Here is a 17,979-nt window from a genome sequence, read left to right on the forward strand (position 1 = left end):
TGGGACTCTGTATTAGGGAGCACTTTAAAGATACAGCATTGATAAATTAATTCACTATTCACCTCCTCAAAGATACGCATGATTTTTCTTCTCCTATCCATTCACACACCAAAACTGCGTCTCTTTCTTTAAAGACACAAACCCCAGCACCGCACGGCGGCCTGGGCTACGTACAAATCTCTATCCGGAGCAGAGCAGACCCCACTGTGTTTTTACAGCTGTGCTTAGTTGTGATTCACGCACCGCGAGCCTGTGTGGGAGCAGCTTCCCCTGTGAGCGGCGCGAACGCAACGATTTCCAGCTCCCCCTGGGCACCAGCCTCCCTGCTCATCCTCGCACCTGCAGACCCCGAGATCCTGCTCTTAGCGCCCCCCGCCCCCGCTCCGGGAGCCTGGAGGGAGCCGCATAGGCGCCGCGGGCTACGGTGACCCTGCGGTCCCCGCCGGCTCCAGACAGGTATCACCCGGCGCAGCTCCCGCGAGGTCCGGGCGGGGGTGGGGGGAGGGGCGAGGCCGGCGACGGCGGCAGGTGAGGCGCACGCCGCGGCTGAATCACAAAGCGAGCCCTGTGGCGGGCTGGTCCCCGGGCCTAGCGCCCGCGGGGCCCCGCAGAGGCGGCGAGCGTCCCTTACCTGCCGGGGTGGCGCCGAAGACTCTCACCACAGGCACCTTCTTGGCCGGGGCCTCTCTGAAGCGGGACTGGCCGGGGTCCAGGCCGGGCAGCGGGCTGCCCATATAGTAGTCGGCGGTCACGAGCCTCACTGAGAACATGTTCGCCGCCGTCCACAGCGACCCACGCACTGAGCGAGCGCGGAGCCCACACGGCTCCCCCGCCGCCGCCACCGCCGCGCGCGCAGCCCCCTCCCCGCCGGCCCGCGCGCACACGGACACACGCGCGCACGGAGCAGCCCAAGCTGGCTCTAGAGCCTGGCCGGCCGCGAGCGCCTCATGGGCACAGCAGCCCCTTCCCTCGGCAGCGCGGATGCCTTGGCGGCGGCGGCTCCTCAGCTCCAGCTGTTGTTGCCATGATGATGATGTCACGGACGCAACCACCGGGGGGGGGGAGATGGGGGCGGGCGGGGGGAATGCGTTTCTCCCCTTCTGCGCTTCAGTACAGGGTGGTATTTTTTCCGCTCCCTGGGCAGTGGAATGGAAGCCGTGCGGGATCACTTTCTCGACAATCGATCCTAGCGCCTAGGCGAGGCTTCGGAGCGCCGAGTCATGGATCGGGCTGGGGACTCCCGGGCTAGGATTGGGTTAGGTTGGGGCGGGCCGCCATTTTGGAGTCTGAGGCGTCTGGCTGCGGGAAGGTGAGTAGCCGCCCGCTGCTGGGGGAAGGGGAAGTCTCGTGCCGCTGTCACGCACGAGACTGGGGAGGGGGAGCGGGAGTTCTCAGGTAACGTTTCAGCCGTCGCGTGCGCCCCCTTTGGCTGTAACGGTCGCTGCGCGCGGCCCGCAGGCGACGGAATGGGGGAGGGGGGCGAGCACAATTCTCTGCCTATAAAAGGGCGGCGGCGGCGGAACGTGCCGCTGGCGGCAGGGAGGGGCTGTGGTGCGGCTGCTGCACGCTGCAGAGGAGCGACAGGGGCTGGGCTTCGGCGCCGCCCTTGCCGGCTGCAGCATTCCCCGCCCCACTGCCCGCTTCGTGCGCGCCGCCGCCTTTACAGCAGCCCGCTGCAGCCGGGAGAGCGGCGCTCAGGCACCGCGCGATGCGGGGGGACGCTTGGGGGTGGGCTCCCTTTGCCCCGCGCCCCCCTCCCTGGTCCAACAGGGGCCTCTCCTAGGGCGGCGACCAGTCCCAGGGAGCCGTCTTCCTCGGCGGGAGAGAGCAGGAAAGGGGGGCTGCTAACCCGCGGGGGGGGGGCACCACAGTCGTGAGATTGGCTTAAAAATCACGAGTCTGTTTTCCTTAATGAAGTTAAGGCTCCTGTATCTGCTTTCTGGTTCCTGAGCTAGACATGGGAAGGGTGTTAAAGAGCTGGGGGGTTTTAACGTAAATCTCAGCCACAGCCAAATACCACATGAGTAGACAGCCCTCCAGATCAGTGTGCTCTGTAAGCTGTGCACTTGTGTGGCCACTCAGATTTAGATGCTGCCCAGTTGATTGGCAGAGCTAGGTGTTTTGTTTCTACTGGTGATGCACATAAGAAATTATTCCAGATAGGAAAAATCAGAAGGAACACCGGGAAGATCCTTGTGTAAAAAGGGTGTGTTTCATAGACATATTTTTGTCTCGTATATGCTTCGACTGAAAGATAAAGGAATTCTATGAAATCAGATGTAAATACAGTATCTAAACTAAGTGGGCAGTAACTTTTGAAATAGGGGACATTTGGGGATTTCTGAAGTGGTCACAGGCTGCCCTGGAAGGGGTGGTGCCAGGGTACTTCACCAGCCTGATTGACCTGGGGTTGAAGGAGCATGTGAAGTCTTAGCCCCTCCGCCCCACCGCCAGGGGCATACAGTGCTTAGAGAACCACCAGCTTGTTCAGCGCCATGTGCCACTGGCGGGTGAGGAGACTTCACACACTCCACTGTCCCTAGTAGGGATGTAAGTTAAAGTGACTAGTCGTCTACACATCATCTTTCTGTCCCCCCTTCCCCCCCACACACACACACTTGCTGCCTCTATCAAAGAGAGGCAGCAAGGTGGGGGGAGTAGGAGCCAGTGCACTGTCTCCGTGGGGGGCAAAGATGTTCCTACTGCTGCACCTCTCCCTTTGAAATGTTCCGGAGCCCTGGCCATTCTGGTACATTTCAAAGGGAGAGGCTTAGCTGGATAGCCAGCACCCTCCTTTCTGATTAATCTTCCATCAACTACTTGATTAAAAAAAATTTAACATCCCTAGTTTCAGGAGTTGCTAGCCCTTTAAATATAGAGATATAAAATTTCGATTATTTGGCTAGTTGAATAGTCAATGCAATTTGCATTGACTATTCAGCTAGTCAATAAGGATACTTCCGCCTTTGAAGTGTAGCAACAGCCAGCCCCAGGGCTGTTGCTACACTTCAAAGGCAAAAGTGCTGCAGGGAGCATGGGGCCAGCAGGGGACTCCCAACAGTCCCCCACTGGCCCCATGCTCCCCACAGCATTTCAAAGTGGCAGCATCACATGGAGCCCGGGGTCAGCTAGGAACTCCCCCCTCACCCGAGGCTTCATACAGTGCTGCCAATTTGAAGCACCCCCTCTTTTTTCACCCCCCTTGCTGCCTCTCTGATAAAGGCAGCAAGGGGGGAGGAAGCAAGTAGTCGACTAGCCTGTTGACTATTCGATAAGCATTTGCAAATTCTTATTAAAATGATTAGGGGTTTGGAACGGGTCCCATATGAGGAGAGGTTAAAGTGACTGAGACTTTTCAGTTTAGAAAAGAGGAGACTGAGGAGGGATATGATAGAGGTCTATAAAATCATGAGTGGTGTGGAGAGGGCCGATAAAGAAAAGTTATTTATTAGTTCCTTAAATAGAAGAACTAGAGGACACCAAATGAAATTAATGGGTAGCAGGTTTAAAACTAATAAAAGAAAGTTCTTCACACAGTGTGTAGTCAACCTGTGGAACTCCTTGCCAGAGGAGGCTATGAAGGCTAGGACTACAATAAAAAAGTTATAAAGAGAAGCTAGATAATTTCATGGAGGTTAGGTCCATAAAAGGCTATTAGCCAGGAGATAAAATGGTGTCCTTGGCCTCTGTTTGTCAGAGGCTGGAGAGAGATGGCAGGAGACAAATCGCTTGATTATTGTCTTTGGTCCACCCTCACCCGGTGCTGGCCACTGTTGGCAGACAGGATACTGGGCTAGAAGGACCTTTGGTCTGACCCAGTACGGCTGTTCTTATGTTCTTATTGGATAGTCGACTGGCCAGTCTAGACACAGCCATGCTGTCCACTGCCACTGAATATGTGTATGTTTTGGTTTTAGATTTAAACTTAAGAGCAGGCTTTTCCCTCCCTCAAGCTGGCACATCTTGGATGGATTTTTTCAGGCTGCTTCTATATTCGTTGTCTCAAGGAGATGGATCACTTGATTACCTAGGAGGTGGGAAATCTTTCTTTTCTTGGGCAGGGCATGGGCAGGGCGGGGGAAGAGTTGAACCAGTTTCCAGCTCTTAAGTTTTTTTTTTTTTTAACCACTAGGTTAATGGTTCCTGCTGCCATTGCCTCTTCTCCCCACTGGCCAATTTTGTGTGGAATTAAGCATGCTTTTAGAACATCCCCTGATCAGACCTTGCAAGCAAAATGGGCATTGCCCAGTCTTAAGATGGCTCCCTGTTCACATTCTCCTGTGGATCTCTCTCTCACACCCACCCACACACACACACCTCCTTCCTTCCTCTCCCCGCCCCCCCCCCCAATGCTGCTGCCTCTGTATTAGAGGCAGCAGCATGGAAGGGCAGATGGTAGCAGGTATATGCAGGGAGCCAGCTTCAGAGACTTCTGAGAGACGCAGCAACAATGTGCCTGACCAGTGTTGTACCAGCGAATTTGTTGAACCACGGGAGGTCAGTATTGTCTAGCAGCATTATCAACACTTCCACTTCTTACTGGGCTCTTACAAGCCATTTAGGGATAAATTAGAGCTAAATAATAGCACAGAACACTGAGAGCCAGGTCTTGTGGCTGTAAACAAACTTTATGGGACTGTGGGAAAGTTGGCCATGCCCATGATAAATGGTCATCCAGACCACAGAGGGTAATGAACTAGAGATGTTCAAAGCACATAATATTCATAAAAATATCACCCAAAATGGGGGGGAAAGAACAACTACTATTAAAATGTGGGTGTGTAACAATTTCTCCTTTTATTTAAAAGCTGATTTGGAATGAGGGAACCTGATATAGTAAACTAGAGGGAAACAAATTATTATACATTAATGCATATATTTTAAGCCTTGTATAGCATGTATGCATACATTATAGCCAACAGAATAATGACACCAATGTGTAGGGACTGAGTGAGTTAAAATGAGTCCTTGATGAAAAAACTTTGAGTAAGTTAAAGTGATTAAGTGCATGTTATATAGTTGAGACAGGCATCACTGGTGGTAGATGATAGAAGAAAATCTTCAGAATATTAGGCAAGCAAAAAAGACAAGTCAGTAATAATTACATAGCTTTTATCATCTATATTAACAAGTATCAGAGGGAGGCCATATTAAGTCTGTATCTGCAGAATCAATGAGGAGTTCTATGGCATCTTAAACATTGAGGCTGTGTCTACACTGGCGCGATCTTGCGCAAAAGTGGCCGCTCTTATGCAAAAACTTGCTACCTGTCTACACTGTACGCGTGTTCTTGCTCAAGTAAACTGACGTTCTAATGTATGAAATCAGGGCTTCTTGCGCCAGAACTCTGATGCTCCCACTCAGGAATAAGCCCTTTTGCGCAACTGTTCTTGCGCAAGAGGCCAGTGTAGACAGGCAACATGAATTTCTTGCGCAAGAAAACTCTATGGTTAAAATGGCCATCAGAGCTTTCTTGCGCAAGAGAGCATCTACACTGGCATGGATGCTCTTGCGCAAAAGCACATCTCTTGTGCAAAAGCACATGCCAGTGTAGACGCTCTCTTCTGGAAGAGTTTTTGAACAAGAACTCTTCCACAAAAGAGTTCTTGTGCAAGAAGCTACCAGTGTAAACGTAGCCTAACAGATTTATTTGGGCATAAACTTCTGTGGGCAAAAACCCACTTCAATGTATCTGACGAAATGGGTTTTTGCCCATAAAAGTTTATGCCCAAGTAAATCTGTTAGTCGCAGAGGTGAAGATAAGAAGGTGCACCCCAGTGCACAGCTCTGGCAAGAACTGGCCGAGTTGCAGCAAAAGCCTGCAAGGAGCTATTTAAAAATTTGACAGGGACCTGGGTTGCACTAGGACAGTACCTGTAAGAAATTTAAGTTCCTTTCATTCCTGGTGATTCTGTAAGGTGCCCCACAAATCCTCATTATCTTCTATGTGTGGTTCTTTTTTCCAATCATCTTCCTGTGAAAAGCAACAAGGAGTCCTGTAGCACCTTATAGACTAACAGATGTATTCAAGCATAAGCTTTTGTGGGCAAAGACCCACTTTGTCAGATGCATGTAGTGGAAATTTCCAGAGGCAGGTATAAATATGTAGGCAAGAATCAGGCTAGAGATAACGAGGTAAATTAAATCAGGGAGGATGGTGCCCACTTCTAGCAGCTGATCTGGAGGTGTCAACGCCAAAAGAGGAGAAACTGCTTTTGTAATTGGCTAGCCATTCACAGTCTCTGTTTAATCCTGAGCTGATGGTGTCAAAGTTGCAGATGAACTGCAGCTCAGCAGTTTCTCTCTGAAGTCTGGTCCTGAAGTATTTTTGCAGATCCAGACTAACACAGCTTCCCCTCTGATACTTCCTGTGAAAAGTGTGACAGGGCTTATGTATATTAATATATATTTTAATTTATATATAGACTGTGTTTATACAATGCAGGCAAAGTCAAAGAATTGTTCCTTTTGTTGGGAGCAGAAACTAGGTATGTGCTAGTCCATCCCAATGTCTTGTTCTCCTGCACAGATGAAAACTTACTCTTTTGCTGGACAGTTTCATTGTGCTTATGGAGTGAAATTGTCAGCTGGTCATAATCCTGGAGCTTTAGTTGATCTTTTAGGTATTCTAGGCCCAGATCATTGAGAATCTTGAAGATAAGAGTTAAAAAGACCTTGCGTTTTTTTTAATAAGGATGTTAAGTATTAGGTAATTGACTAATCGAATAGTCAATTAATTTTTGCATCGACTATTTGATTAGTCAATAGGGTGCCTCCACCTTTGAAGTGTAGCAACAGCTCTATGGCTGTTGCTACACTTCAAAGGCAAAAGCACCAAAGCCCCCACTGATCCTGGGCTCCACATAGCATTTCAAAGCGGCAGTGCCACACAGACCCCAGGGTCAGCTGTGGACTCCTCCACTGACTCCTGCTCTTTGCAGTGCTGCTGCTTTGAAATGCCATTCAAAGCTGCAGTGCCACACAGAGCATCTGACTCTGGGCTTCGTGCGGCGCTGGCACTTTGAAGTACTCCCCTCTTCAGTCCTTCCCCCTTTGCTGTCTCTATCTGATAGAGGCAGCAAGGGCTGGGGAGAGCAGCAGGTCTAGTAAAGCACCCCTGTTGACCATGGTACTCCTGTCTCAAGGAATAAGGGAGGTCGATGAGAGCCACCCCAGGGGAAATAAATTGATGCAAGGTATGTTGACTTCAGCTATGCAATTCAAGTAATGGAGTTGCGTATCTTGCATTAATTTTCTCTGCCAATGTAGACCTGGACTGAGAGCCAGCAAGGACTGCAGTGAGTGCACAGGATAGAGAGAGGCTATCTGCACTCAGTTCCTCAATCCAGCATCGTAGTGGAAGCCTGGAAGAACAATTACAGGGAAATCCTGTGCATCCCCTGCAACCCTAGAATAGAGCACATTCTATCACTTTGTGAAGATTGTGCATGTACAATCCAGTTGTTCCAAGTGTGGATGTGTTAGAACTTCTCAACAACATAGTCTTAAGAATTGTTTTAACAGGCAAAAACATTATTTTACTATTTTAGTGAATGGCTGAACCATATTATCTGAAGCTATCAGCTTGGGACAGATATCCAACCTGGGAACATTCAACCCAAACAGTTAATATTTGGCAGAATTGTAAGCAATTGATTTGGGGGAGGCGGAGGTCTTATAATGACAAGTATCAAGCACTTTGATTATTGACTCTGCCTATAATTCACATGTATTTGTGTGTAAATTGTTGGTTTTATAATAAAATATGTAATTTACAAAAAACTTGTTTATATGAATCATTATGTTAGCATACATTTTAGACACCACTTTCTTCATACAGCCTGATCTGTTGGAAACATGAGGAATTATCTTACTTGATCTGGTCTGTTCAGTTGTGCCTGTTAGTGGTTTCCTGCACCAGGCAAAGTGAAAGGAACACTGATCAAATCTGTAGACTCCAAAGAGCCATTATGGGTTGAGAATCACTGTTAGAGCAAAATCTCAGAATCACAGAATATTGGATATGGAAAAGACCTAGCCATACATCATTTTCCTTGGGAGAACATCCCAAAGCTTAACAGATTTTTTTCCTGAAATTCAACCTATATTTTTTCCCTTTCATAACTACTCTTACGTATATATCCTTGTACCTCCCTAAATAATTTTTCTTCCTTGGTGTTTAGATCTTTCAAATGTATTTGCAGATCAGCTGAATGTTCTGAAACAGTATTGTGAATCCTCAGTCATCACTCTGCCAAGCTGTACTTACTTAGCTTTCTAATATTTCCCCATGCGTCAGCTGCTCCAGCCTCCAAATAATTTTTGTTAACTTTTATCTGAACTCCTTCCAGTTTGCAGAGGCATTTCTGGTAAAGTGCCCAGAATCTAGTGCAGAATTCCAGGTATGGTCATACCAGAACCATATCCAATGGAACTGTTCCCTTTCTGCTCTGTTACATGGTTCATGTAAATTCTTGTCTATACTTTGATTCAGTGCATCACAAGCAAAGCACTCTAGCCAGCTGTAAATTAAGTGGCTATGAGAACCCTTTTTCCACACGTGAAAGTTTTCATAGTACCCTTTGATCTACTTGCTCTCTTGAAACCTCAGTACAGGTTGAACCTCTGTAGTCCAGCGCACTGGTCTAGGGTTGCCAGATGTCCAGTTTTGAACCAGACAGTCCCAGCCACAGTATTTGAGCTCTGTGGCCGGGAAACACATTGAGAAAATACCAGACATATAAATGTCCAGTATTTTCTAATTAAGTAAGTGTTTTTATTATCATGTTATGACGTGACTTGTGCGAGTATTCTCACTCACTCTCTAGGCCTGTGCTATGCACTACTATGCCGATTCGCTGCATGAGCATGTCTACCAGTCAGGCAGTACGCAACTACTCAGTAGTGCTGAATATTTTCCTTTTATAAACGTACAATTCGCAATAGTATTATCCTTTGTCTAGCTTTCATCTTTCTCATATCTCACAGTGCTATTTTAAGGTTAGGAGTATTTGGCAGCTTGATCAAAAAAGTCCTCACAGTCTAATGTAAAATATACAATGTAATGTAGATTGTTGTCAATAAACTTCCCCTATCATGTATATGTTTTTGGTCAACAATTGTTTATCAAGTGTTTGCAGTATTTTTGTTGAAACCATCTGGCAGCCCTACTCTGGTCCCACGTGATTTTAGTTAGCTGGATGTCCACTTCTCATGAATGTGGCCAAGTTTCCCATGATCCCATAAAGTTTGTTTACAGCCACTAGTCTTGGTTCTCAGTGTTCTGTGCGGATATTTAGTTCTGATTTACACTGTAGCCTTCTTACGGAAAAGCCTATGCAAATGAAGTTCGGAATGGAATATCGCCACGCTTCATTTGCATAATTAATGAGCAGTTGCTTTTGCGCAAAAAGGAGCTGTGTAGACTGCTCCTTTTTGCGCAAAAACTCCCTCTTGTGCAAGAGCTGTTCTTCCTCGAGAATGGCTCTTGCATAAGAGTGGTTCTACACAGCTCCTTTTTGCGCAAAAGCCTCTTATGCAAAAGTGGCTGCTCGTTAATTATACAAATGAAGCGTGGCGATATTCCACACCAAGCTTCATTTGCATAAGCTTTTCCACAAGAAGGCTACAGTGTAGCCGTGGCCTCTATGTCTTGTAAGAACATAGAAAGCAATGGAACTGTTGGTAATGCTGCTAGATAATATTGACCTCCCATGGTCTGACAAATTCTCTGGTTCGGCACTTGTCAGGTCCTGAGAGTGCTGGACTGGAGAGGCTAAACCTGTAGATCAGTGTTTCCCAATTGGAACCCTGGGATTCCGTGGAGCAAAATGAGGGGTTCTGCAAGGAGCCGGCTCTCCCCCGCCCCCTCTGAAAAAGAGAGAGAGAGCCGGCTAGCCAGCAGAGACATGGGCGGCGAGTTGTATGGGCTTGTGGTGCCCATGCTCCAGCAATATTTGGAGCTGGAGCAGGTCCCGACCCCTCTCCCCCGCCCGCACATCCTCCCACCCCGTCCCCAGAGCCTCTCTCCCCCATCCTTGTCCCTGCCGTGCACAACCTTCTCTGAGCTCCCCCTTGCTGGCTGCAGCTGCCCTGCACAGCGTGCTCAAACCTGTGGGTGGGGAGACGCCCGGACGTGATGTAACGTCACGGCCCGGGATTTTAAACCTGCTGGGCGCTGTGTTGCACCACATGGCTGAGTTGCGGGTTTGGAGTCCAGGGACAGAGCACAGACTCCAGCCCCACAAAGTAGAAGGCAGAAGGTACGGGAGAGGGAAAGGGAGAAGGAGGGAAGGGGCCTGTGCAGAGGGAAAGGGGAAGGGCTGGGAGAGGAAGGTACTTGTGCGGAGGGGAAGGGGAAGGCACCAAAGGGACAGGGGTAGAGGAGAGACAAATGGCAGGGGGCCAAGTGCAGACAATGAGGAAAAGGGCAGGAGGGGAGAGGTGTCAGTGGGAGGGGGACAGGGTGATTCTGGGAGGGGAGAGGGTAAGGGCATTGGGGGACAGGGGGGTGAGCGGAGGTGCTGGGAGAAGGCTTGAAAGAAGGGATGGGCATGAGGAAGGCCGGGATGGAGCAAGTCATGTGAGAGGGTACAGAGGAATGGGGGCAGAGGGTGGTGAGGGGTGGGCATCAGGGAAAAAGGGGGCAGGAGAAGTGAGGGAAGGGGGAGGCACCAGGAGGGTGCAGGGGTAAGAGAAGGTGCAGGTGCCACGGGATTCTGGGGGTGAAGCAGAAGGGCAGACACCTGCAGGGGAGAGACCACCATCAGAGGAGACACGCAGGGCAGGTTTGTAGAGGGAGGTGTTAGGAGAGGGGATGCGGAGGGGTAGCTCACATGATCAGAGTGGGGCTACTGGAGAAGTGGGCACAGGGAGGAGAGAAGGGCTGGTGGAGGGGGGCAGGTTGCAGGAGAGCTGAGGACAGTGAGAAGAGCAGGAGTCAGGACAGCAGAGGAGGGTGAGGAGTGGGGGGGCAGTAGGCATCAGGGGAGCTGATGGAGCAAGGGGAGGAGACATGGCAGCAGAGGGAAAAGGTAGAGGTTTAAAAATATTTATTAATAACTTGGGTGGCACATCCAAACAAGCCACATGAACTCAGTACTGGTGCACAACACAAAATTCATTTTGTTCATGTGAGGGAACTCTTAGGCTATGTCTACACTGGTTGTTTCTTGCGCGAGAACATCTTGTGCAAGAGTTCTTGTGCAAGAACACATCCACACTGCCATGTGCTAGTGTGCTTTTGCACAAGAGCATCTATGGCAATGTGGACGCTCTCTTGCCCAAGAAAGTGCCGATGGCCATTTTAGCCATAGGGCTTTCTTGCACAAGAAATTCATGTTGCCTGTCCACACTGGCCTTTTGCACAAGAATAGTTGCGCAAAAGAGCTTATTCCTGAGTGGGAGCATCGTAGTTCTTGCACAAGATGCCCTGATTTCATACATGAGAATGTCAGTGTACTTGCGCAAGAACACACGGCCAGTGTAGACAGGCAGCACATTTTTGCGCAAGAGCGGCCGCTTTGGTGCAAGATTGTGCCAATGTAGACACAGCCAAGGGGAGGGAGGAAGGCAGAGGCAGGGAATCAGCACTGGCTCAGCATGTCTGCATGGTTTGGGGGAAGGTGCAGGGAAATTGAGCTCAGCTAGGTTGCAGAGTGGGGAGGTCTGGGGGTGTGTGGGGGGGGGGAGGAGGGGTGCTCAGAGCTCAGTTTGGCTGCAGGAGGAGGGAGGTGCCGGGAACCAGGGCTAGACTCACGGGGAGGGAGAGGCAGGGAATCGGTGCTTGGCTCAGCAGTTTTGTGAGGCTTGGGGGAGGTGCAGGGAAATGGGGCTCAGCTGTGCTGTGGGGAAGGCATGCAGGGAACCAGTGCAGGTCTCAGCTGGGCTGAGGTGGATGGGGGAGGGCATACAGAACAGACGGGCAGCTCAGCTGGGCTGTGAGGGGCTGCAGGGAACTGGTGCTGCACTCCCTTGGATTGTGGGGGATGGTTTTGGGGGAAGTGCAGGGAACCAGCAGAGGTGGGCAGCTCAATTGGGTTGCAGGGGATAGAGGTGCAAAGAAGCCTAGTGGGGAAGGGGAATCAGGAGCCCTGAAATGACCTCCCCTAGTCCAGAAATTTCTCATCTGGGACCAGTCAGGTCCAGAGGATGCCAGATCAGGGAGGTCCAACTCCTACCCAAGTCCCCTATTTGCACCCTCCCTCGTAGCCAGACACCCTACCCCCAATCTGCTCCTGCTCCCTCCCCCTGGCCAGACACCGTACATCCTGCCTGCTTTTGCACCCTACCTACCACCCAGACCTTGACCCCTTCCGCCCCCCACCTCCTTCCCAGATCCTGCACCCCATCCCTATCCCGCTCCTTGGCAACCCTTCCATCCACCCTGGCACCTAGCACCGCTCTGGCCCCAGCATCTTGCCTCACACCCCAGGACTCAGCACCACCCTGGCCCTGGCCCCGGCCCCAGCACCCTTCCATCCACGCTGGCACCCAGCAGCACCCTGTTCCTTGTCCCAGCACCCTGCCAGTCTCCCTAGTGCCCAGCAGGACCATGTCCCTGACCCCAGCACCCTGCCACCTGCCTGCCCTAGCACCTTGCCCCAGCACCCCGCCACCCGAGCCAGCATCCTTCCACCCAGCAGCACCCTCTCCCCAGCCCCAGCACCCACTAGCACTCTGTCCCCTACCTCCACCAGCACATTTGGAACCACCTTAGTGAGGCTTGGGGGTTTTTGGAGGAGGTTTTTTTTTTGGTTTTTGCATCTCACTTGTGTGGCCCCAACTGACTTTTCTGTGGGTCAGTGACCTTTGACTCAAAACAGGTTCCTCACCCCTCTCATATATAAAGACAATGCTAAAACCTTTTGAGTTTGACATAATATTTTATTTAAAAATGAAGCCAGGCCAACAAGCCCCCATTTCACTGCAGCATCATAACACTCCTGCACCATCTGACCCCAAATCTGAGCCTATCATACACTGGAACCCCCTGTTCTGAGCCTCTTACATCCCCAAACTCCTGCATCCCCACATTCTCAGTCTTCTGCCACAACATTCCTCCACCATCCACACATCACAAATCTGTGTCCTGAGCCCATCATACTCACAACCTTCTTGCCCTGGGTCCCTCACATATCCAGCCCAAACTCCTGCACCCTCACATCCACAAGCCCTGGCTTGCTCAGCACCCCAACCTTCCACCTGAGCCCAACACTCCCCAGCTTAGAGCCTCCTCCCTGAGCCAACAGCCCCTTCTCCTGCATCCAAATTCCCTCCCAGACCTTGTACAGGAAGTCCCCGGGTTACATCAATCCGATTTACGTCGGATCCCTAGTTACGAACGGGGGGGAGGGGACGCAGCTAGTGGGGGGTGCCTCCCACACTGTCGCCGCCTCTGGTGGCGCGGGGGCGCTTCCCCCCAGCAGACCACGGAGACGCGGAGCTAGCGCCCCCGCCCCCCAGCAGACCAGGGAGATGCGGAGCAGCTTTTCTCGCCGCAGAGGATGCAGGCGGCGGGACCGCCAAGACGTGCCGCGGTCCCGCCGCCCGCGTCCTCCGCGGCAAGAAAAGCCGCTCCGCGTCTCCCTGGTCTGCTGGGGGGAAGCTCCCCCCGTGCCGCCGGAGGTGGCAACAGTGGGAGAGGCACCCCGCACTAGCTGTGCCCCGGCGGTGGCATTTCCATTCAGGTGGTGCTAAGGGAGCCCGGCGCGCCCGGTGCATTGTGGGACTGGGCTGGGAGTCCCGTTCGCGGGAGGAGGCAGGGGGAGGGCGAGGAGCGAGCCGGTAAGAGGGAGACCTGGAGGGGGAGGGCAGGCGGGGAGATTAAAGGGGAATCCGCCTCCGCCGTTAAACACCCGGCCCTGTGCCAGGCTGCGGCCTCCGGGCGCTGCAGCGGCCAGTCGTGGCGCATGGGGCACACTTGACCCCAACCCCAGAGCCCAGCTGCGAGGGGGGCGGGGGAAGGGGATGCGAAGCGCTGCTGGGGCTGCTTTAAAAAACTCCCCGCGCCGAGGCCGGCAGGCGACGGGTTAAATTTTTCACCCGCCGACATTTTTGTTGCCGCTGGGGCCCCGCGCCGTAGAGTCCCCTGGCCGGGGAGCCTGCTGCATGCCACTCGTGGGGAACATTCCACCCCTTTCCCGCCCTCCCCGGGGCTGCGGCGGCGGCAATGGGGGGCGGCTGCGGCGCTTCGCCTCCAAAGGCTGCCCCAGCACCTCTGCTTGCAGCGAAGGGTTAACTCTGCTCCTGCTGACATTTTACCTGTTCCCCCCCTTCCTCCGCGCTTTTCCTGCTAATAATTTCGTGTGTAAGGGAGATCGTCCGTGCCCCCCACCCCTGCTTCTGCACAGCTCCGTGGAGGAGCCTCTGGGGGTGGGGTGGGGTGTTGGAAGGGGATTGCTGTGTTCGCGGCTCTTTCCTGTTCACCGCCAGCCGGGCTCCCTCACGGCTGCACAAAGAGCAGCAGTAGAGGCCCTTGCTTGCCTTTAAAGGCAGCAGCTTGAAATTTAAGGTGTCCCAGAGCCATGTCTATCCGCAGCCCTCAGCGCTACACTCAATGGAGAAATGCTCGTTGCAGTTTTTCACCCTGTAGATATCCCTCACTTGTGTTGCTATTCCCTGTCCTTGGGTTTATTTTGGGTAGGTACCTGGTCCTGTTCCGAGACTCGCTGCCTGACAGGCGGTTCAGCCAACGCTGCCCTGAGCGCCGCAGGGGAAGTGCCCCCCGCGCCGCGGGAGGCGGCAACAGTGAGGGAGGCACCCCGCCCTGCCAGCTTTGGGTCCATTGGCCCCGCGGACGCCCCTGGACAGCTTCAACCCCCCCCCCCCTCCCGTCGGCAGGAAGGAGGGTCTTGAGAATAAAGCTTGAGAATAAAGGACTGAGGGAAGTGAGGTGTGGGAGAATAAAATTGAGCTCTGGAGAAATGTTTGGCTAGAGTTTCCCCTACAATATGTACCAGTTCCAACTTACATACAAATTCAACTTAAGAACAAACCTACAGTCCCTATCTTGTACGTAACCCGGGGACTGCCTGTACTTCTCACCCCTTCCCACACCCAAATCCCTCATTCCCACCTCACACCTCCTGTCTCAACCTAGTGAGAGTGTATAAGGGCTGGGGCTAGCAAGTGATGGAGAGGAGGGGAACAGAGCGGATGAGGACTCACGGAAGGGAAGTGGGAGTCTTAGGGAAGGAATGTGATTTTCATGAATTGGTGGGTCTCTCTCTCCTTGGTGGGTCGCTTCTCCTCCCCCCCCCCCTTTTTTTGTTTTTGCTTGACAAACCTAGGCGTTTCTTGAAATTCTGAAAAGCTGAAAAGGGTTCCTTGGCCAAATAACATTGGAAAACACTGCTATAGATCAAAGCGCACTATGGAACTTTTAGTTACAGCAGGCTAAAATCACTGTATAGACAAGCCCTGACTATGCAGCTGAAAATTGCGTTGGCCTTTTTGGTGACACCACTTTTTAAACTTCTATGTAATTTGCTGTTCATTATTATCCTTAGGATGTTTTCAACATTTTGGCTTTGGGATTAATCCCTTTCACTGAATATTAGTGTTACAAATTATTTTACTGCATTTTACTGAGCTGAATCTCATGTTTTCTGTCTGTTTTTAACAACTCTTTGATATTTTGTACTATATTACTATTTTCAGTGGTGTCTGCGCCATAACTTCTTCCAGACCAATAACGAAGATGGCAGATGAAACGAGGCTTCACACCAATGCCTGTAGCATTCCACAAATAGCTACAAGGTTGTATATCATTATTCTTGTCTATTGTCCTTCAATCACCTTTCATTTTACATTAATTAGCCAATTTGAATGATCATAATAAAGTTTCATGACATATAATATCTACATTTCTTTTAACCATGCATTTTATAATTTTTTTTAAAAGCAAGTTCATATGATAAGATCGGTTTGTAAACCCAAATTGCTAACTATCTAGGATTCTGTTATCTTCTACGGTCAAAATATTCATACATGGCTAACCTAAAGAAGCTAGGTCAAGTTTAGGTGCTTAAGTTAGTGGCCTTATCTGTGTGTCTAAAAAAGAGATTTAGCTAAGCTTTGATTCCTGGGTCTGAAAATGTTGTTTAGATGTTCATCGTTTCCATTCTTTTTTTAAGAATTTAAATTAGACAAAAGATATTTGGAGCATGGATCATACCTTCATTTTTGCTTGTATAGAAACAAACTCAGTGGGTTATTGATAGGATTCTATCAATTTCACCGTCGTGAAATATGTGTCATGGACCGTGAAGTAAGCCCTTCCCCATGAAATCTGATGTCTTCTTTTTCCTAAGAGTGCCCCATCAAGGTGGTCTTCCTAACTCCCTTAAATTGCAGCAAGGGAGGTTTAGATTGGACATTAGAAAAAAACTTTGTCAGAGTGGTTAGACACTGGAATAAATTGCCTTGGGAGATTGTGGAATCTCCTTCTCTGGAGATATTTAAGAACAGGTTGGTTAGGCATCTGTCAGGGATGATCTAGGCTGTGAGCAGGGTTCTGGAATTGATGATCTCTTGAGGTCCCTTCCAGTTCTAGCATTCTATGATTCTCTGAGCTCTGGATTGGGAGGGGGAGGGACAGGACTTGGCCCTCTCCCTGCAAATTGCTTTGGATCCTGCCCTTTACTGCAGGATGCTGTCTGGAATTGGGCAGCAGCCTGAGGTTCCTGCAGTTCATGGAGACTTGTGGAATTGGATCATATCTTCCCTGTGCTGCTGGGAGCGCCCCATCAAAGGGGGCTTCCTAGCTTTGACTACGCAGTGAAGTACAGGACTTATCTATCTCCTGCATAGCTATTTGGGGTGACGAGAGACCAGATTGATCCACCTCCAGGTGCCTCCCCCTGCTGCAGGAAGCTGTCTGGGACTAGGCAGTTGAGTGTGGGGCAGAGGTTGCAGAGCTTTCTGCCACTGTGCAAAGAGAGTAAATATTGCTCCTCCCAAGCAAATCAAGACTACCAGTGAGAAGCCCGAAGCTGGAGTGCTCCCAGCAGCACTGGAGAGATCAGACCCACTTTCACTTTTAGAACCACCTGCAGTTTCAGGAAGCTTCAGTTCTTCTTTGAGTGGTGTCCCTGTGGGTGCTTCACTGTTGGTGTCGGGTCGTCCTGGCGCTGCAGCTCGGAGTTTTCATGAGCAATAGGCAGCTAGACCATGCATGCGTAGCACTTGTTTTGGGCCATTCACGCCCTTTTGATCTCTCATGTGGTCCAGCTCTCGCCAGTTCCTTCTTCGTTGCCCACGGTTGCAGACAGAATGAGCTCGCTCTCCTCACAGAATCCTGTCAGGAGTTAGGAAAATCTAAATTAGCGTTACAGTTAACATAATTAGAATAGTTTGTTAGATAATAGGTAGCTGTTTTCTCTTTTCAAAACAAAGATTCTCTAATATTAGTTGTTAGTTAGCAGTTATGCCGGGTTCCCCTGGCTTTAAGAAGTGCTCCAGAAGCTGAGACTCAATGTCTGCTTTGGATGGCCATGCCGAATGTATTAAGTGCCTCAACAAGGCACACGTGCATCCATTGTGCCAAACTCACTGAGAGCGCATAAGAACAGAGAAATGAGGTTCAAAAGGATCCTTTTTGACAAGGAATTACAACCAACAGAGTTATCACAGCCTCTCTCAACTCCTCAGTCTCCTAGGACTGAGAAAAGGAAAGCCGTTTCACCACAACCGGCTCCAAAAAAGAGCGACACCGGTTGGTTCACTAAAGTCAGCCATTTCAGCCAGAGTAAGTGTAGGAGACAAACTTGGCACATCTGATACCATCATATCGAGGCATAAATCGGCCTCAGAACCAAAATCTCAGGAAAAACCCTCATCGGTGCTGCTAGTGTTTGTAACAGTCCGTAGCTCAGCACCGCCGGCGACCATATCAAGCACGACGGTACCACCAACACCATCTATACCGATGTGAGCATGTGTGCCAGTAACAACATCGGCACCAGCCACATCAGCACC

General features: G+C 50.6%; 1 protein-coding gene and 1 long non-coding RNA gene across 6 annotated transcripts in view; one reads left to right on the forward strand and one right to left on the reverse strand.

Moving 5' to 3' along the window:
* Window positions 1–1,067, reverse strand: part of REV3L (REV3 like, DNA directed polymerase zeta catalytic subunit) — a 222,351-nt gene extending 221,284 nt beyond the window's left edge. Inside the window, exon 1 of the mRNA XM_075923987.1 lies at window positions 632–1,067. Within this exon, the coding sequence (XP_075780102.1) occupies window positions 632–770 (139 nt within the window). The 5' untranslated portion in view covers window positions 771–1,067. The remainder of the gene's footprint in view (window positions 1–631) is intronic.
* Window positions 1,068–1,082: 15 nt separating this feature from the next.
* The window catches only part of LOC142827854 (uncharacterized), a 45,497-nt gene continuing 28,600 nt past the window's right edge, over window positions 1,083–17,979 (forward strand). The window contains exons 1-5 of one of the 5 annotated variants that reach the window (XR_012902630.1): window positions 1,083–1,309; window positions 3,918–4,034; window positions 4,133–4,497; window positions 7,551–10,262; window positions 15,661–15,759. This is a non-coding gene — a long non-coding RNA (uncharacterized LOC142827854). Of the gene's footprint in view, window positions 1,310–3,109; window positions 4,035–4,132; window positions 4,498–7,269; window positions 10,263–15,660; window positions 15,760–17,979 lie in introns of those variants that run through there. The other 4 variants (XR_012902627.1, XR_012902629.1, XR_012902628.1 and 1 more) reach the window with 4 other exon arrangements.

The sequence above is a fragment of the Pelodiscus sinensis genome, chromosome 3 (assembly GCF_049634645.1).
Source record: "Pelodiscus sinensis isolate JC-2024 chromosome 3, ASM4963464v1, whole genome shotgun sequence".
Taxonomy (NCBI): domain Eukaryota; kingdom Metazoa; phylum Chordata; order Testudines; family Trionychidae; genus Pelodiscus; species Pelodiscus sinensis.